The sequence below is a fragment of the Chroicocephalus ridibundus genome, chromosome 6 (assembly GCF_963924245.1).
Source record: "Chroicocephalus ridibundus chromosome 6, bChrRid1.1, whole genome shotgun sequence".
NCBI classification, from domain to species: Eukaryota; Metazoa; Chordata; class Aves; order Charadriiformes; family Laridae; genus Chroicocephalus; species Chroicocephalus ridibundus.
In genome coordinates, this window is record NC_086289.1 from 9200625 (window position 1) to 9221940 (window position 21316).

Sequence of the window (21316 nt, forward strand, 5' to 3'; positions counted from 1 at the left end):
ATGCTTTCCTTGATCGTCACAAAAAAACAGACTAGACCTTAATTGTTGTATTTAAAAATAATGAGTGAGATTAAGCATGTCCTTCATCTGCTTTGGTTTTCATTAGCAGAAGGAAATAAAAAGTCAAATTTATCAGGATGATAAAGAAAATAGTGACTGTGAAGAGCAACAGGTGATGTGTCAAAGACCTGCTTACAACTCTTTTAAAGGAATGTCCTTAGTAGCTAAGAACTTCAGCTACAGGGGTTTTTTTAATAATAGTAGGTAAAGCTTTTTAAGATTTTTACTGAGCATGATCTCAAAACTATCAAGACAATGCAAAGGAAGAATTCAGAAGATGATGTTCTCAAATTCCATTTCAGTGCAACACTGAAAGTCTCCATCATTCCAAGAGAATCTAACATACACTGGCTCCGCTTTCCAATCCAGTTGTTACTTATAAATGCAGTCAATTTAAATTAGAAAACCTAAGTCTAACTTTAAAGGAAGATTCTGCTTACTTTCAGCTGCCTGTCACCTCAGAGTTTTGTGCTAGAGAACAGATTTCTGAATGCATACAAATCCCAAAAGCAGTAAATGCACTTCAAGAATGTATATAAAATTGAAAATACAATAATCCAGCAATGTTCCTGTCTGTCAATGAACAGCTTTTGTGAACTCAATATATTAAGCTGGGGTTTGCTTGTTCCCTATCTTACCGAGGCCCCTTTAAAAATAAGAAGACAGACCAACTACAAACTCAGTCCAGCTTTGATGTCCCGACTCATTTGAATGGAGAACGCCTTTCAAAATCAATTCTCTATGTATTCATCAACCTCTAACCTATATTGGCATTTACACCTGCACTAACAAACGCCCCCTATGTACTCACTGAATGATACACAGTATGACTTTGGAACAGTCAGTCTAAAAATACCATCACAAAACTCCTCAGCTATGTATCCATACCTGAATAATAAGCTTCAAATCCTCTCCCATATATGATTACGTTACATAGTAAAGGCCTCTGAAAAAACAAAGCACTCCAAGATATATTGTATATCTGCAGAAAAAAAATGTACAATTTAAAAATAATTCAGTCTTCCTAAAATGCAGACAGGGACAGAATTACAGAAAATTGGATAAACTCACAAGCTTCCATTTCAATTCAGTAACTTGTTATGTTACCTTAGACAAACACACAATTTAAGGTTTCCTACCTGTAAAACAGCTAGAAAAATTAGTGTCTATTTCTCAAGGCCATTGTGATTACTAGCTACCCAGTGCCTAAATAAGATATCCAGATACAAAGCATGATACAGATGTAGAAGTATGTACTTCCTTGAATATAGCTAGGGTTGGGGTTTTTTCCCCATGAACACTGAATTAGTATAAGCAATTTGGAAACTAAAAAGTCCAGAAAAAAAGTGTCCTCTTGATTTTAAAATAGATGCTCACAGATTATTCCTACAGGAATTCCTACAGAAAATACCTAGGAAAAAAGCCCAACACTTTAAATACAATTTTTCTGAATGTAATACTTACATCAGCATTAGGTTTTAGAAAACATCTGCAAAAATATTTTCTAACATAGTTGTCTTAACATATTACAGCTGTGCACACAAGTGCAAATTTGTATGTTTTCAAAAGTAGACATTTGTTTGTCCAGTATCTGCCATTTTTCAAAAACAACTTCCAGCTCCTGTTCAATGTTTTAAGTTACCCTTTAGAAAAGTCTCAGTTGACTTAGGAAGCAAACAAAGCAGACCTGAGAGAACTACAGAAGCACATGGCTTAATTACAGCAGCTCTACGATACTTCCTATGAAACATACAGTTCCCTCTTCCCCATAACTGCTTTTGTACATCTTGCATATACCACATATACATTTGATTATCAGGTATCCTCCAAAGTACATTCATCAATTGAGCTTGCACATACAGACGTGAATGTGAGCTATTTTGTATTTGTTTTGATTTATTGTATTGGATTTTTCTTTGTGAGAAATGCATACTTCTACATACACACACAGTTACTGTATGGATTCAAAAAACTATTAAAGGTGCAAATTATCCTACATTAGGATTCATTTTTACTTTTAGTTTTGCTAATAAAGTTATAATTTTCAAGTATTCCTTTACAAAACTCAGAGCATCTCAAAGTTTTCTTGAGTTTTGAAAGCGGAGATGCATTATCAAGAAAATAAAGCTTGCCATATTTTTTTCACCAGTACTATCTATTACAAAAAGGAAAGTATTTTAAATTGCAGCATGACTAGCAAGATATTTTTCTTGTTAATTCATCTCTGTCCTTGGACCGGGGGCAACAATCAATGAAGACCATTTGTCTTCCTGTTCCACAGTGCCTCATGGTTTGCTTACACAAAGCTCACCAAAGCATCTAAAGACTTTACTAACCCCAGCTCTCCTCCCAGGGTCTTGACCAAAATCATTGCTTCTCACACTTTACTGCCACCGCTGGTAACGTACATAGTTAAAATCTGGTCCTTCTCTGATACTTCTGATTGTTCTTCAGTCCTAGCTTCTGCATCCCAATAGTTACATGACATACTGAACACGATCCACTTTTTCATTGAAGGCAAGTTTATTAGCCTTCAAGGTAACAGAGAACAAGCTGAAAACTTGGAAAACGGGAACAAACATACATCTATGCATAAAATACAAGTACATGTCTATAATAAAAAAAAAATAAAATAGCTACATTTAAAGACTGTGAATCCAGACTCACAATTCTATAATAACATAATGCAATCATCCTACAAATCTGGAATGGATGGTCCTTTGATACTGATACAAGAATGTCATAATTAATATAGAACATTGTATTTCTATAAGTAGAGCACTAACTCATCAAAATATCTGTTAAGTACTGCAACGTATCACAATATTTTGTTTGTAAGATTTAATTCTAGGTTGGGCATTGGGTCTTTGGGGGTCTCACCTTCTCTAATAAAAATCTTATCGGTGACAGCCAACGTGTAATTTTTTCCAAGGATTCTCTTGAATAAGACAACAATTTATTCTTCAAATATTCTGCAATAATACAGACTTGCGAGTTTTAGATCCACCTTACCTAACGAGGATGCAATTTTACTCATTTGTTTGAGATACATGGCACAGTTTGGACAACAGTACTTCATCCCATAGTATTTATCACATTCTAGGAAGAAATGCATTCTCTAAAATTGTACCTGGTTTATTAGCTTTCCCTCATCATTACAGTCGTGGGTCACCTCAAGTCTTTAACCTTACAGGAAACATTATTTCCTTTTTACAGATGAGACACTGAAGCACATAAATTACAGAAGAAATCCATAAGAAAATGCAGACACTAAGTGTCATTTTATGTGTCTGCATCCAATCTTTAAGTAGTTGTTCTGTTGCCAGGTAATCCTACAATATCCTGGCTTCAAAATTCCCTACCCAAATCATGATTCTCAGGCACATGCTGCTTAAAACTCGGAAATATTCTACGGCTAGCTTGTTTCTAAACATCATTAGCATGAACAAAATAGATATTTTGTGATCATGTGATTGTAGTAGCACATTTCCATCCTTAGCTAAGAAATATAAAATACTGATTCAAACAAACTGATCTATTTCTTACAGATGAGTGACATAAGCTCTAAATTTTGGGAGAGATTTTACAGTGACTTCATTTTTTGCAAAATGCTGTTGCATTAACAGCGAGTTTAAGATGTTTACCTTAGAATATTCTGTAGAACTGGTGGCCAAATTACTCTTTAGAGGTCTACAAGCTTTAGGCTTTTCTGTCTGCAGGACACTTCAAAGTCAAATGCAGTTCTTGCACTTTGTGAATAAACACTAAGTAACAGACAGCGTTGAGCTCAGTTCTATCACTTCTCAATAGGGTGTTGCTCCACATGGAGCTCTGAAATCAATGCAACTCTTACATGCATTCATTAGGCTTTTAATAATATACAGGGCAACCTATAATACTAGTTTGAAAATTCCCACTGCTCACCCACCTCACATGAAAACACACCCTTTGCTTATAGTTTACTATTATCCCTTTATTACTGTTAACAGCTGCAGTTCACGGAGTGCCTGTGTTTTCAGGCATTATCATCATTTATTCCTCCTTACATCAACTTTGTAGCATGTTTTCCAAGACTAGACTATACAGCTAATAATAAATTCTATGGACACTGACAGATGATTATTCTTCAATACTACATGAGTTTTCTAATGCATTTTTTTAATTTTCTATGTAGTAGTGTTTTAAAGTAAGATTTTTTTCACCAGCACTTCAGTTACTATGTGTAAGAATATCCTAAGGATATTCCTGTAGCATCTCCTATTACCTCCTACCTTTTCTGCCTACATTTTCATACAACTAAATCAATTTTAGTGCAGTGTGACAAACTGATCTCTCAAAAACTACTCATACTCATTTTAAAAAGATGACATGAACTATGGTAATGCCTTCCAAAATATCATCATCATGCCTTCTTTTTGGTTAGGGGAAGTAAGAGATACACAGCATGAGACTATTTATTTGCCAAATTAAATTTAAAACACAATAAATATTAAATGCTGTAAGTGGTACCAGCACTTATGTATCCTTTATGGATAGACTTAAGCATACATTCGATACAACTGAGCTTTTTACACACCCATAGCAATGGCAACCAGCCTTTGGTGCTGTCTGAAGGCCTGACAGGGTCATCAGCCATCTGTTCCCACACTTATTTGCTTAAGTAATGAACCACTTAATCTGCAAACAAACGAGACACCAGAACGCACAAGCCCTTTGCCTAACTTGCATTTCGATTCAATCCTATAGGTGGCCTCAGATTTACACACAGGAAGAGACTCTGTACATTGTTAATTATCTATTGCTTGAGGGGGGAAAGAGGGGTGTTCTTAGAAGAGCATAGCTCCATCCCAAACACATGCATGTTTGTAGCCCCACAATTAAATATCACTCTGAACAGGGGAGGGTGTGTTCGGTTCACAGGCTAGTTTGAGAAAAGCAGGGCCATGCATCAATCACTTGGTATGAGGATGCAGCAACTCTGAGAAGACTTGTGAGAGAGAAAATAATGGGCTGAGCTAAGCCAGCACAGTGCTAAGCTTCGAAGCATCCTCTGCAGCTGCACACAGCAGGACACTGAGCAGCAGAGGAGAGGTTACTCAGCTTCTATGTTTCACCAGTACCACCATTACCAAAAGACAAGCATCTAGTTTTGGCATTCACAGCTCTAAAATAGGGAAGGCTAAAAACTGAGAGAGCAATCAAGGATGGAAAAACTTGTTTTATGTTGAGATGACTCGAGGAACGCTCCTCCATTCTCAGTGACGAAAAGGTGACCATATTTTAACCTACATAGGAGAAACACAGATCTGACATACTGAAGGTTCTGCGATGAAGGCCTGACTCATGAGAAAATTCAAAGAAACAAAAAAAAGAGGTAGGGTAGATTTTCTGGATTAGGGGAAACACACATTTGTTTTTGCTAGTTATAGAAAACTGTGAAGATAAATAACCAATGGAAGAATTTTGAATATCTGTAGTGGGATTTCAGACAGTGGAAGTGTTTTTAGACATGTACAGATGCTTTTCAAAACCATGTGTTCAACTCAAACAGGAATTAATTCAGAGTCACCCTACAGCCTACATAAATGGTAAGAACAGGTAATCACCGAGTTCATTTCTGGTCTTGTCTACAAAAAAAACATGAAAAACCCTCACCATTCAAATGGCTTAGTGGTGGACTTGGTAGTGTTAGATTAACAGTTCGACTCCATGATCTGAAGGGTCTTTTCCAACCTAAATGATTCTATACAGGAAGCATTAAATAACAACCAAAAATACACTCCAATAAAAACCTTTTTTTTTTTTTAAAGTTTTCAGAAAGATTGCTTTCCTTTCAAAAAACAATTTTCAGTGCAGATTGTTTAGCTTGTAGAAGGACTGTAGTATGATTGTATGGCTTGTGCTTCTACATTTCAAAACAAGATTTGAATAAAAAAAAATTATTCCTTACAAATTCAAAATCTCTATCATACAAACTATCATTGTATTTTAAAATTTTAATACAGACAGAGAGAATAACTCACATTGGAAAAAATATTTTTCCAAGCATCACCACTAAAATACATTTCAATAAAGATCACATTTTAAAAGGATAAAAATCATAATCACTGATGTTTCCACTAGTTTAATTATATTAACATTCACATGTTGATTTATAAAAAGGCAATTTGCAGGTGTAAAATATCGCACACAATTCCACTGATGTTAATAAGAATAATTATGCATATGTCTTGAATCAGATACAGGCCATGCTGATGACAAAGGCAGTTTTGCAACTGATAGCCTGACTCAGGAGTTCACCCTGTGTAACAGAAGTTACACCAGTGTAATGGTGATGTTGTTTCACATGAAAGTTAAGGCAAACTAAGCCTGTACAACTTCTAAAGGGACAATTTTCTTTTCCCATCTACACCTGCTCATTCCAGCTACCTCCTTTGTGCCAGCAAGAAACTTTTGCAAGTGAAGTAACATGAGGAAACTGAGATGGCTTTAAAAAAAGTTGGCTGGGAGGTGGGGAGGTATGTTCCTGTTGATACTTTCCAACTCTCAGCAGGAATGTTAATGCTTACATAAGAAGCAGAAAGATGTAATCAAAGAGAAGCATGAAGGATAGTCACCCCTTTTCACAACGGCATGAACTTCAACTGGCTGCAGCTAAAACTAACTTTTTTCTAAAGATCGATTCTTATACAACATTATTGTTCATTTACAGTCTGCAATTTAAGGACACTTTCCTTGCGTGAGTCATTCTGAAGACAGCAGAATTCGGAGTTTTAGATAGAAATAGGGATTTTGCCTGGAATAATAAAGTTTGATACCCTTTTAACACTTCAGTTGTGAAGGTTCTTGTACTTGTAAACTGTTTTGCCCTTGAGGAACACAGAATCTTTTATAGGAGCTCTAGAAATTAAGAAGAACATGCAGGAGGTAATTTAGAAGTGCAATAAGAACATCTGGAGACAAGGTTTAATAATCAAGCAGATCAATTTGCTCTTACTCACACCGTAACAACTAGGTATCTAAGACCAGGCAAAGCAGATTAACTGAAGTGTAGGTACTCAAAGGTGCTCACCTATTCTGTACAATCTGCTTCATTACATATGCCAATTGGGACCCACAAGTTACCAAATAAACAACAATAACTGTCTGAAGATACAATCTACTTTTTTAAAGACAGCGTTTTAGAAGATTGGTTACTTCCAGTCATTCAGGTACTCACAAACTTAAGAGGAAGAGCAGTTTCATGCTCAATTTTTTCTTTAACACTCTTCTACACACCAGTGTACAAACCACAGCTAGAAAAAGGGGTAACTTCCTGCTCCAACCTGAAGAAAACTTTTTTTCTTCTAACAAGTCATTCTGTGAGTAGCAAAACTAATGAAACCTGTGTTCCTGTAGTGCTGCATCTCAAGATTGACTGACTTTGACATCTAAATACGTAGAAGCTGCGACTGCAGCTTTTCCTGCAGTTGGGCCATTCATAATGTTTGCCTCCCTGAATTCCCTGAAGTCTCATAATGCAACTGATTCGGGCAGCCTTTCCCTCTCCCTGCTGCCCAAACTCATACCATCATAAAAACTGTAACTGACCAACGAATTCAAAGGTACAGGATAGGGAAGAGTGGCAGATGAAGCATTAAAAGCTTTATTTCCTTAATAAATCAATCTATCAAAATAAAACTGGACACTGTGCTTTCATGCTTGTGTTCTTGTTTACATCTTGGGAACTGTGCTGTTTGAAGCTCCCCACTATAAAAACAGAACCTGCTCACCCCTGGGCTTTCTCCTCTTTCACCTGTCTCCTGTGGGCAGGCAGGCAGAGTTCCTTCCCCCTCTCTTTTTATAAGAAAGTTTCCCTTTTTTATTTTGGTAACAAAAGAATAATTAAAAAAAAAAGTTTTTGCATTCTGTCAGAGCAGAAGGGAAAAAAACAAGTTTGAGAAGGGAATAATCAGAATTGCATCCATCCTTAGCAGAGAGTAAAATAGTTTATTGCCAGGCAGAGATGAAGCCTAAATCATTCTGAAAAGTGACTGACATGCATGTGAACACAATGCAGTAAGAATAACAACACTTCCATTTATATAACGGGTTACCACATGCTTCACAATACAAGGAATAAATACAAAAGTTGATAACTAAGAGTCATAAAATAGTGCTAGAGAAACTTTTTGCCTATTTTTACCTCCCATACACCCTTCTTTTATCCAGTCCAGAGCAACATTTGCAAAGTAGCCTACTTACTCTGTAGCTCTCTTACAGGGAAAAGGCAAGGTTACCATAGTATTGTCAATTAATTTTGACACCTGCTTACTAAGGTGTCAAAATAAGATTGATCAATTATTTCTGACGTCTCTCTGCTATGTTGTTATTTCTCAGTCTAGAAAAGAAGTAAAACAGAACCAAAAATACTACACATCTTTTGCCAAAGAATTAACGGTCCCAAGTTACCCCTAGGTAGAGTGTTTCTCTTACAATAAGTTTCTGATGGTTGCTAATGAAAGTCACTCATTCCTAGAGGAGCAAAAATAACTATACTCCACTTGTACGAAGAAAAATAAAGATCCCTTTATTCTCAAGTGTTTTAAGTTTACCCTTAAAAAATCTGTTTCCTCGAATAATCTAGTGACAGAAAACAGGGTTTACACATGTCCTATTTAGGTCATTAAAAGCTCAGTTTTAATCTTGCATAACAGAGGGGCACCAAGGCACTTCAAACTGCTGAAACCTTAGAACAATGTAAATGTTTAGAGTAATACACAAGGTTCAATTAACATTTGCGTAGATTATATCTACAACCCATAAATTAACTGTTGATGCAGTTACAATAGCCAAGCACACTTTTCAATCTTTATGTCATTCTGAAACATTCTTCATAATAATTCTTGCTGACAGAAGCAAGTGCTGCAAAAGTTATATACATCCAACATAACTCATCAAATGCAAGTATTGCTGCTGCAAAAGCCCAGCCATGGCTATTTGTGTATAAAACACATACTCACCCTTCACAGACAAACAGAAACAATACACAAGTGTTCCACAAAAATAAGCCAAACCATCAACTGCCACAGAAGTCAGAAAGGTCTTCAATCACCCAGCCATGAGGCAGACTAACATTCATTTTCCAACTCTTCAGCTGGAAATACACGGACTTGACTCATCATCCATTCAACATCCCTCTGAATTTTCAGGATTCAAAATACAACCACTCCAAGTTGCTGCTTGCGTTGTAACAAATGTTAACATATTTCATGCCATCCCAAACTCACAAGACTTGAAAAGCTTTAAATCTTGGAATGCCTTTTTTCATTGCAGAGTGTATTTTGCTTCTAAGAATAAAGATTAAAGATGAGCTATCAAAGATACCACTGTGAAAAAGTCCTCAGTAAAAAAATAGGTCTCTAACATAATAGAAACAGCTTACTTCTGTGATAAAAATGCAAGCATCACTGTCACTTCTAAAGCTAAGCATGAAAGAATATAGAGGAGTTAATAAGGAATATATCCTGATTTCACCAAAACTAACAGCAGATGGATTAACCACTGTGTTACTTTAGCTCAGAAGAGCTGCCCTTTCAACATTCAGGCAGAACTTCCTCTAGGTGGGGATGGATTATTAACTTTCTACCAGAAGTGAAAACATAACCACTCTGCCTCCTCACTTGACAAATACAACCAATGTAAAGAAACATAAGTGTTTCAACAGATAATGAAGGAAATACCTGTAAGGACTGGATAAAGGCTCCAGTAGCCCTTCAGAGAATCTACTAATTCACATGAAGCTTTGAAATCTAAGAAGTAAAAATTTGCTTCAACCCTTGCACTATTAGAGTCTGTTGTGAGTGGCATCAAGACAAAGGACACAAGTAATCTCTTTAAAGCAAGGAAATAATAGCTCTGCTAGCCTGTCTCCTGCAGATCCTCACACACAAAGAAGATTCACCTGGGCCTCCTCTCCTTGCTCTCAATCCATAGGCAATTAGCCCATTGTTCCACTGCACAGAGCAGGACAAACCCCAAATCCTCCATACACACAGGCAACAAATGACCAACTTTAAAATCTTATTACCAAGTTCTTATGCAGATAAGATGTATTATATTTGCTTTATATTACCTTTGTAACTCATTTATAATCTCACTGATGGACTAATCCCCCAGGTATTACGAGGGAATCATTTCTTTCTCTGCAGCGTGCACATTACTTCAGCCAACATGTCTGACTCCAGCTACTCCTTAACTTCCCAAGCTAACAAGTTACCGGATTTACTTTTTGTTTATTTAGGAATAAGTGACCTTGGATTAAAAATTTAAGAGAGATGTAAATTATATATCTTAATTTTATAATCCAAAGAGAAAACTGAACTTAAACACAATTTAGAAGAGACAATTATTGATATTTTAACCTTTAAAAGTACTTTTCCAAAGACAGAATTTGAATTCTCTAAGACACAGCCTCACCAATGTACTGTTATTAGCCAGATATTAGAACACTTTCCAGCTACATATGTCAATACACTTAATAGAGTTCCTTCTTTTAAGCGGTGTTTTACAAGGGAATGAAATGAGATGTCCTGTCCAAGGTTATAAAGTGAAATAACAGCAAACAGTATTCTTCACAGTCAGTCTTTATACTGATACCAAAGGGGGCGGGGGGAAAATGACAGCCCTATAAATTAAGTCTTCTTTTCCACTACGTATACAAAAGCAAGTGTCAGGGTGCGCTTCCTTCTTACTGATCAATGACTCGGTATCACATTCACTTTTCAGAATAAGAAGGTAGTTCTAGCTCCACTGACCACTCACTCCTTTACAAAAATATGTTATTGTTTTACAATTACCATTCTCTCCTCTCCTGCAAACCTTGTCATGAGTCATGTACATTTCACTAAGTTACACTTATGTTAGCCCGAATGTGCCTGACTAATATCCACTTAGCTAAAACACTTGAAAGAAAGGGAGGAAGACTGGAATGAGAAAACACTTTCACTCTCCAGAAGGAAAAAGGCATTCAAACCCACTAGTAATTTTTGCTCCCTGGGCAGCCCCATGAAGTGCCCATGTCACTTCCATGACAGTTCCAGAAGGGACAGCAGCGACACAGCTTTAGGCCGATTTCTCCTTGTCTCTCAGTTCCCATCAAGTGGAGCAGCCTATTTTCAGCGGTAAGTCAGCGGGTACAATTTTCCACGGGAGGACTGTCCCCTGTGCTCTTAGAGGGAGGGATCATGAGGTGGAGGAGCCTATATAATCCTTAACTTCTGTCACATGCTTCCACCACACATGAACAAAAATCATCACAGACACAAGCAAAAAAAAAAAAAGCCAGGCAAGTGAAAATGACAGGAAAAGGGTGTAGGGAGAAGAAGAAGGGAGTCGTAATAAGCAGAGACTTACTTGAACCTGCCCTGGCAATGTTGGCACTGGTCGCCCACCCAGCCCTGGTCGCAGACGCAGGTGGAGTTGACACAATGACCCGAGAAGCAGGAGATTTTGTCGCAGGACTTGGACTGGGACACCTGGGCATAGAGGGCCAGGTACAAGAAGCCGTAGAAGAGCAGCCAGCTGTTCACATCCAGAAGCGAGGAGAAGCAGCAGCAGCAGGAGGAAGGGAAAGGTCTCCAGCCGCCCAGGGGCGCGGGGGCAGCTCCCGCTCTCCGGGCGCCGCTGCCCAGCTCCATCTTCCCGGCAGGGGCCATGGGCCGAGGCGCGGCCGGCGGCGGGCAGCGATGGCAGCGCCGCCCGCGCACCCCGGGCACCCCGGGCAGGGGCAGCTTCCCCTGAGGAGAAATAATCCAGCCAGGGAGATTCAAACCCCCCGCTTCCTCCTCGCCTTCCTCTCCTCCCTCCCGACCCCAGCGCTGCCTCCTCCGGCCCCTTCAGCCCTCCGCGCCCCCTCACTCCCGAGGGGAAGCCCGGCAGCCCTCAGCCATCCGCCCCTTCTCTTCGTCGTCCTCCTCAGGGCTCATCGCTCCCGTCTTCTTCCATGGAGGAGGAGGAGGAGGAGAACTGCCTCTTGACCTTGTGTTTTCTCCTCGCCAGAGATGCCCCCCACCGGCGTACACACACACTACCCTCGGTCATGTAGCCCCCCGACTCCCCTCTTCTCCTTTGTAGTGCCTCTGCCCGCGGCACACAGGCGGGCGGCGGCGAGGAGGAGCGCGGGGAGGCGGGGGCCGCCGTCCTCTCACCAGTCAGTCAGCTGGGAAGTGAGGGCGGCCGGGCCCCGGAGCCGCTACGGCATCCCGCACCGGCGGGAGGGGGTGGGGCTTGGTAAGGGCTGAGGGGCTCTTATCGCCTCTCCGTTATTCGCCCTGCAGGGAAGGGAGGCGGGCGGGAGAGAGAGGAGGGTTAACAGCCCCTCCGCGTCCTGGATGACAGCTTCCAAGCAGCCATTTTTAAAGGCTAATTGTCATCGCCTTTCTCAGAGCCGCCTGCTTGCTCGAACGCCCCCCGCCCCTCGGTCCGTTTGGATCCGTCCCTCCGCCCGTCCCTTAGCGGCTGAGGGAGGAGGGCCCGGCCCGGCGCGCTGAAGGGGGAGACCGCCCACCCCTCCGTCCGGCGCGGGGAAGGTGCAGCCGGGGTAATGGCACACCGGCAGCTGCCGCACGCCGCTCCCGCCGCTTCCCCTGCGCCCGGCGACGGCGACCCGCGCTTCCACAGGCACCTCTCTCGCCCGCGCTTAAAACAAAAAGGCGGGGGGAGGTAACACGGCCCCGGGCCCGCCGCGGGCCGCCCGCCCGCACCTCACGGCCCCGCGGGAGGGGAGGGGGGGGGGGGGACGGGAGGGGGGGCGGCTGCGGGCCGGGCCCCGGTCAGCGGGGAGAGCAGCCGGCGGCGCTGGTGGCTCCCGGCCCGCCGCCTTGATCCTTCTCCTCAGGGAGACGTTTACCTGAGGTGGCCGCGTTTACTTCAGGTCCTGCAAAGTTCAGAGGCGGTTTTCTGTGAACTCCTTACGGCTCATACGGGGAGAGGTGTCACAGCTTGTTTGGAAATCCTTACCTTCCGAGGGTTTACTCCATCTTCTCATTTTACGGTTCAAATAACCTTCCGCTTACAGCCTGATGAGCGGTAACAAAAGTTCCTGGCTTTGTAAACGGAGCAGTACAAAAGTAATCGTTGTAATAAAGTTGCATAAAATGTCCTTTTTTTTCTGCAGAATGAGCCATACACATCCCTTCTTTTTGAACTCTGCTATAGCCTGTTTTCATTTTACAATTTTTTTGCAAGAAAAAAATAAATCTTGCTGTCAAGCAATGAAGAAAATAACACCAATCAAACCCTCTGAAACTTTCTTCTAACGCTGAAATTGAGAATTTATGACATGATGTCTCTCTTCCAAGCAGATAAAGAAAAAGGGGTTTAATTTAATCTCCTGATACCATCTCCAAACAGATAGGTCCAAAGTGACCCATGTTAGAGTCTGAAATCAGATCCACATCGACCCTTCTCCAGGTTCTGCAGGTCTTACCCTTGGAGTGTGGAGGAGTTATTTGGGGTTTGATTTAGCCTGTATTCCCAGCCATACCGTTACATCTTCACCTGAATTTCCAAAAAATCAAGGTACATCAGCACAATAAGATCCAGCAGTATCCGTTTGTACTTTATGTGATATGAGTCCTACCAAGATCAGGATGTCAGAGCTAAGCACAATACAAACATCACAGAGAAACAGCCTGTGCCTCAAGGAGTTTACAGTCTTGACGGAGGGAATACCTGAAAGTGTGTGGGGAAAACAGAGGTGAGAAGTGATTTGCCCAGTTTCATTCCAGAGGATGTCAGGAGGCCCACAAGCCGGTCTCAGTCCAGGACTCTCTACATTGTCCTCCTAACAGAGCTGAGATAGATCATTGTTCTGCAACAGACACATTTCTTAGCTATTAGACATGTCTTTGTGTGTGTTTTGTAATGAATTGGGGAGTTCATGCAAAGAGAGGAAATGGAAATTGTGTTGCTGCTTTATATTTTATGTAAAAAAGCTGAGGCTGAAGCCTTTGTCGAACAGTCTGCTAATTGTACAGTATTACATGTGATTAAGGCTGCTGAACAACTGTCCTCTGTTAAATAACATTGTAAGACTAGAAATGCAGGAGATTATAGTCCCAGACACAAAGTCAGTTCAAGACTACTCTCTAATCCAGAAAGACTTTAAGCAATAGTTTTGCTCACCATGGCAGGGAGATACATTCCTCCTCCACTTTCTCAATTCCTTTATACCAACCAAAAAAGTTCTAAAGCCAGCACCATCTTTTGCTCAGACTGAAGGAAGATTTTGCTTCAGATCTACAGAAGTCAGCCAAATTTTTGAAATTAACATTCACAGCAAAGCTGAGCTCTCAACAATCCTTTACCAGGCAAGAAATCTCTTCAAGAACGCAATGATCAGTGTGCATTTGTTCATTAAATGCCAACTTTCTTCTTCAGTAATGAATACAAAGAAAAAAGAAAAAGAAAAAAAAAACAAGAAAGACAAGAAAAGATACATACAAATTTATGTTGGGCAAGCTGGAGGAAAACCACAAATAGGCCATCAGAAAAGGAGTAAGATGGTTGTAAGAGATGCAGAGCATAGTATGACAGTACTTTTACTGCATAAACAATCATAACTAAAAATGTAAACACAACTATAAAGGTTTCTAGATTTAGAACAGCAAGGAGGAAATATTGGACAGCTATCTCCTGGCTAAATGTAACAAGCTACGAAAATGAAGGAACGCAGACCTTTTGGCTGCTGTATGTCACACCAATGCAGTAGATATTTCATATCCCTAGGAAACGAAGGATGTGCAAATGCCAATATTGGTTCTCTTCTATGCCGATTTGATGGGATTTTTTTTGGTGTCAGATGGAGTTAACAGATCTGGCTGAGAGAAGTCAGATCTGTCAATCCTCTCATCGTTACATGCATATCTGTAAGTTCCACTCTTCTTAGAAGTGTAACATTTTACACCTTTCATCCTTCTGGTTCTTGACACAGAAATCGCTTACACTTTTGAAGGACTAATGTACTAAAATGTCTCGGGTAGAATTTAAAACTTAAAAGCATTTGAATAACTTAACAAAAGTTTTAAGTTACTGAATAAAATCAGATAATGAAATTACAGACTAGAGCAGTCATGTAGAAGGCTATATGTGAACAAAACCTTCCAAGAAAATATCCATTCTGGTAGGAAAGAAAAATAAAAAGAGCAAGTATAAAGTATAAAGGCTTCTTAACTATTACTATCAAAAAGAAAGCACTAGTACTCAAGGAGAAAGATACTGATACATGTCCATTCAGCAAAACAGCTTGAAGTGTATTTAAAGATCTATATGGTTGATGTTGTGGGGCAGGGTGGAACAGATAAAGGGAAACAGCCCTCAAACCAGACTTCTTCAGTTATTCGGAATTTCTGCAAGACCCTGAGGACAAGAATATAGCAGAATCCAGCCTCTTCCCGATACACACCCCCCCGACATGCACACACACCCCTCCCTGCTCTGCTGGCCGACAGGCTGATACCAATTGGTATCCGACAGGCTGATACCAATTGAGCCTTGCTGCAGACAACATCTTTCCTAAAGGATGCTTAGTCCTATTTAGGGTATCTACTGCAGAAGTATTTTTGCAGTGATGTTGAGAAGAGGCTGAACAGAAGAGGGAGAAAAAAAAGACTACCTTTGTGGTTGACCTCTTTGCAAGGATATTAAGAGAAACAAATGTTTTCTATGCCCTTTCCCTTCTCCTTGGGACAGACATTATCAGAGTCATTAAGTAAAAGGGGCCAAGCTCTGCCCTGCTTCTGGGCAGGGATATATAGATCTGAGTTGGCCTTATGACATATTGGTAAAACTAGCATGTAGATTGCTGTAGTGGAGGTAATAGCTGCAGAGTGATTTGATACAGCTTCAGGAGCTTTTCTAGCTTAACACATCAGAGCAATGTACAGGTTTTATGGTATGCAGTGTACAGGCTTCTTACTGAACCTTACAAGTTTAACTTCGGTGTAGGTTTTCCCTTGTATTTCCAAATACACACACAACACCTTGGATGCAGGACAACGTGAGGATTTTTTCCTAAATCCCATGCTAATTTTTCACTGAGTGACACTGAGTCACCTGAGCCGTTCCATATAGCCCTTTCTGATATTATGAAAACCATTGGTCTCTTCCATGAGGAAAAACAAACGAAGTAAATTGTATTCTAGTGCTAACAGAATAATGTGTGTTACCATTTTCTGTTCATATTTGTCTTATCTGGTAAGTCAACTCTTGGTAGGCATCAATTTTATAAGATTAAAAATAAAAGCCTTCCCTTACCTACTCTTTTTTTTTTTAATTTAGAAAGAAAGAAAGTTCACAGAAGATTCACTGGCACCCTTCTAAAGGGAAACCTTGATAGAAAATCTTAGCTTTCTTAACACCCATGCATGTATTTTGCTACAGCAGTGAATCACATTTGTTACCATAATCTCCAATAAGCATTGGTGAGCAAACTGCCATACAATAAAGACTGTAGATGCTGTAGAAAGCTTACTGAACTCAGAAAGAACTACAAAACAAAAGAGGGGGAAATTAATGTTTATGCTATTTTATGAAAAGCCAATATCTGGAAAAAAAATGTGAGGGTCAGTTTGTAGATTTGGCACTTCAGGGCATGCTCTAGTGGCAAAGATTGTAGGAGGGTTTTTGTGTGTGTATGGTTGGACTCGATGATCTCAAAGGTCCTTTCCAACCATGAAGACTCTATGATTCTATGATAAGCCAAGATGTAAAATATACAAAGAGTCGGACTTTTACTGAAATGTTTGTTCCTTTGCAGAATTTTTCATCAGGAAAAAAATGTAATTACAATTTTACACACTTATTTTAAAATTATGGACTTTGTATCAAGAATAACAGGGTAAATTGTAAGTTGGCTTCAGGTCCATTTAAAGATTGAAGAGACTTCAGCTAAACAGAGAGACCAGACAAAACCAAGTTCTATCAGCACTGACAGTGACATTGTTGTTATTTGAAACACCTGTCTGCTGTCAAATAAAAGTCTATTGAACCAGGAAATAAAAGTCATATTATGTTTTTATGTACTTTCTGTACAGATGCTAAAAATTAAATAGCCAAGCTATACCTGATAGCCTTTCCATCTATGACTGAACGAATCTGCTGACGTTGATCTTGACTCTTAGTATGATCCTTTGATTTTTTAAAAAGAAAAAGTTTTTAGATGTCTTTCCATTGAATAGATGTGTAATTGTATGCCATGCTGAAACCTTGATGCATCCTGCAATATATTACAAATTATCTGGAAAACACTGGCATTTTCCACTGCAAATGTCCCCGCTGTTGAGTATTCTTCTGCATCCGTTCTGCTGCATTTCATTTTCACTGCTATTCCTTCTGGAGTTTCTCGCAATCCTGCTTAATCTTGACTAAGCTAGGGCATTTTTTCCTTGTCAGCAAAGCTCCGTCTCACAATTCAACCTTTCTTACACATCATTAGTAGGTATACTGAATTTATCCAATACCCTTAATGATCCCAAAGGGACACGGATATTAGACTTTTTCTAGCTGAGAAAGCATTTACTTTGAGTTATTTTCTCTCATTCTTTTCTAAATCAGGAAATGATCTTTGGGATTCATACCACTGCAGCCTTTATTTCTGGATTTGTTCTTTTTATTCATGAGTTTCAGCAAAATGCTGAAAAATTTATTTGATGGTAATGAAATTCCATTGACTTTACTGGGATTTATACCCTTCCTTCAGAATGTAGCACAGCTTTCCACATTTTTCTGGATAAGGCTAGTTTGCTGAATGATGTCAAAAAAAGCCTTACTAAAAGATCTTGAAAATCAAAATAAACCATATGCTCCAATTCTCTTTTATCCACAAGACTTAGGAAGACTGCATTTATTAATAGTGGCTTACTGGTTTTTCCTCATCACGTTCTACTTCACCCAAGGGCTTTGTAAGCCCTACACCAATTTCTTCAAATACTACTAAACCATGATGTCTCAGTCCATATTTTCAGGCTGACAAATTTGATCTTTTTGAAAAAAAAAAAATAACTAAAATGTTGGGCAGCTGTTAAATCAACAGTACGATCAATATTTTGATTAATACAATTTCCATCTTTGTGTTTATACTACGATTCATCTCCTGTGGAGTGAAATTGCTGAGTCTTAGTGATGCTATTTTAATATAAACTCATGTTGATTTCTTACTCTTCTTTTAAAAAACTTTAAACAATGGCTACTGTAGTAACCTTTCTAATACTTAATTTCTCAATATTTTGTTTGAAGACTGTAATGAAATTATTTGCCTTTCCTTAAAATCGCATTTTCTTTTCCAATTACTGCTTTAGAAGTCTAGTGAGTTTTCCTGTTCATTCTCTTCTATGTATTTAAAAAAATTACTCCTTTTTTTTCTCAGTTAGTACTTGAGTAGTTGTACTATTAAACTTTGTAAAGCGATACATGCAAAAAACAAAAAAAAAGTACATCAAATAGGCTGCAACAAGGATAATGAAACAATTGTACTAGGCATAATGGAATAATGTAATAAAATGATGCTCTTTTGTGCCCTTTGATTTGCATAAAATTGACAAAAATGAGAGGCTATGCATGCATTGATCTCTGTCTTGTCTACTATACAGATGTCAAAAAAGAATTGAGTAGATTAAATTTTCCCGCAGCATTAATGTCGAAACAGACATGATATTCCAGGAATCTAACTGGCATATTGTATTAATTCAATGAAATTATTTTCAGTAATTTGAAGAAATAATTCTCAAGTATAAATATAATATTTTGACAAGCACACAAGCAGTTATTTAATTAGCTTAAGACATTAATTTTTATGAAGATATGAAGTAATACCTTCCAGATCTGCAGTTTGAAATAATGATAGAAGTAATCATTTCTAAGAATTACCTTATTTCCCTGAAGTAGCAAGTTTTACACATACCTAGACATATGGATATTGCCACAAAAGAGCAAAACATCTCCACATGGGGCATCTCCTGTTAGTGTGCTTGGGCACTGGTGTTACTGTGGGTACGATATGAGTGAGGCTGAAGAAGCTATGAGTAGAGGTGCTGACCTTATCCATGCCCTCAGCTAGGGATACAAGTCCAGCTCGTGCCAGGGGGAATATCTGGCTGCACAGGAGGTGTGAAGGTGGGCATGCAGGGTAGCTGTCTGTAGAGATTCGTGCTGAGGGAAACCCTCTTACCAGCCTGGGAAGTTGCTCTTCATGAGCAAGGCTTTGAACTAGTTTTAAAAGGCACCAGTGAAAAATATTCTGCAGGCTTTACCTCCTCCCCTTCTCAGGGTATAGATTCACAATAGGTATCGTCAAAGCCAAGACAGAGAGGAGGAGAGAAAGGCAAAAATTGCAAGCAGAAAGGGAGAATGTGAAGTGAGCCATCAGACATCTGAAGTATAGATCCACAAACACTGCAGTCTGAGATAGAAGTGCTAGACCTTAAGTTCTTAATATCCTAGTGCAACCTAGCTGGCATTGCAGAGGTGTGGCTGGGTAAACAGTGATACTGGGATGTAGTTACAGAAGGGCATAGCATATTCTAGAAGAACAGCCATAGGAAAAGTCAGGGGATGTGGCTTGTAAAGGGCATATTTCCTTCTTCTGAAGGCTAGGAAAAAAGTGACAGAAAGATCTGTTGAAAACCAGTTGAAATATGGGAGAGAAGAGTAAAGTACACATAGCGACAGGCTTAAACCAAAGATTTATTGATCAGGAGGCTTTTTCAACACAGCAACTACTGGAGGTATCCAGGGGGCAGAAGCTGGAAAGACCTGCATGGCAGGACCTAGTGGCGAGATAGGAATAGACTAGCTGAGGATCTGTTTGAAAAAACAGTAAGGCAGGACATAGATTGTCTATTCAATTCTTCAGATGTGCTAGGGACCGCTTTTTTTGTTCATGAAGTGGAGGAAATTACACAGAAAGTAGCTATTTTAGATTTAATTCAAATTCCGTAGGAGGAAGTGGTTGAGAATCTTAAAGTGGAAGTTAATTCAAGTGAAAAAGATCATAAAAATGATAAGTCTCCCATTCTTCCTTTAAATTGCGAATAACAAAATAAGGGTAATGGACTTCAAATAGCTCAGGGAAATGCAAGTATCTGAGAAGTGATAAGGAAAAAAGGAATGCAAGAGATAAAGGCACAACAGCAAATTATCCGAACATGGAGGAAAGATTAGAAGTACATCAAAAATTAACATGATTGCATCAAGAACTCTTTAACGATCTGAAAACCTAAAAGAAAACCATAAAATATAAAAAAAAATGACACATATATAATGATAAGCATAAAGAAACAGCACAAGCAAGCCAGAATAAAATAAAACATTCTGAAACGCAAAGTGGTAATATTCATATTCAGTTTAAATGGGAGAGATCTGTGCTTGAAATAGTAATAACCGCTATACTGCTTTGTATCAGAAGACCTGTTTTCCACAAGGATTATATCACAGAACAATGGCTTGTCAATCGTTTTTGACCTGTTTTCCTCTCCAAATTCTCCATCTCATGCTGTACTTCAAGTCCTCTAAAAGCAATTTCACAAGCTTGAAGCAAAGACAGATGGTGGAGTTTCATTTTCTCAGATGCCTTTCCCAGCCACGTTGACTTTAACTGTCCACTGTCACTACAAGACGAGGCATGCATCTGGCCCACTGAAATTAATTCCACGTATCACAGTTTACTTCTGTCAGAGATGCACATGGTCATACTAAATATGAAAATGATGTTTAAAAACAAGATCATGAAATACAATTTTCAGCTACATCTCATGGAGCAGATCTGTGGCTTCATCATTGCCAAGAAAAGTTATCAGCTGTGCATCAATATCAAGATAAAGAACAACATAATGAAAGGTAACACTCTGGATGGATTATACCACTAACTACAAACAGGTTTTTTATGCCATGAAGGCAAATATCTTCAAGCTATAAGACAGTCTGAGATTAGGAAGGTTTAATAAAACCTCATTGAAAAACTTTTGATGCAAAGTATTCTTACTTCACAACACTGTTTTACACAGCAGTATAATTAAGTTTACTATATTTTGTGCCTCTGTATTTTCTCCCTTTCCCTCATTTTTCTAGTTTACCAGGAAAAAGAGTGAGAAAAATCATAATGTCAGCTGAGCCACTTTCCATCCATTTAAATAATTGTCTAATTACATCGACAACAATAAATTTGTAATAAAATTTGTCTACGTAATTTACTGACATAATGTAAGGCAAGTTATAAGGT

General features: G+C 39.2%; 1 protein-coding gene across 6 annotated transcripts in view; it reads right to left on the reverse strand.

Annotated features, from left to right (window-relative positions):
- Positions 1-12491, reverse strand: part of ATRNL1 (attractin like 1) — a 527881-nt gene extending 515390 nt beyond the window's left edge. For 5 of the 6 annotated variants that reach the window (XM_063338744.1, XM_063338742.1, XM_063338745.1 and 2 more), the window contains exon 1: positions 11455-12491. In XM_063338744.1, the coding sequence (XP_063194814.1) occupies positions 11455-11756 (302 nt within the window). In that variant the 5' untranslated portion in view covers positions 11757-12491. The remainder of the gene's footprint in view (positions 1-11454) is intronic. The other variant, XM_063338741.1, reaches the window with a different exon arrangement.
- Between the last annotated feature and the right edge of the window lie 8825 nt (positions 12492-21316).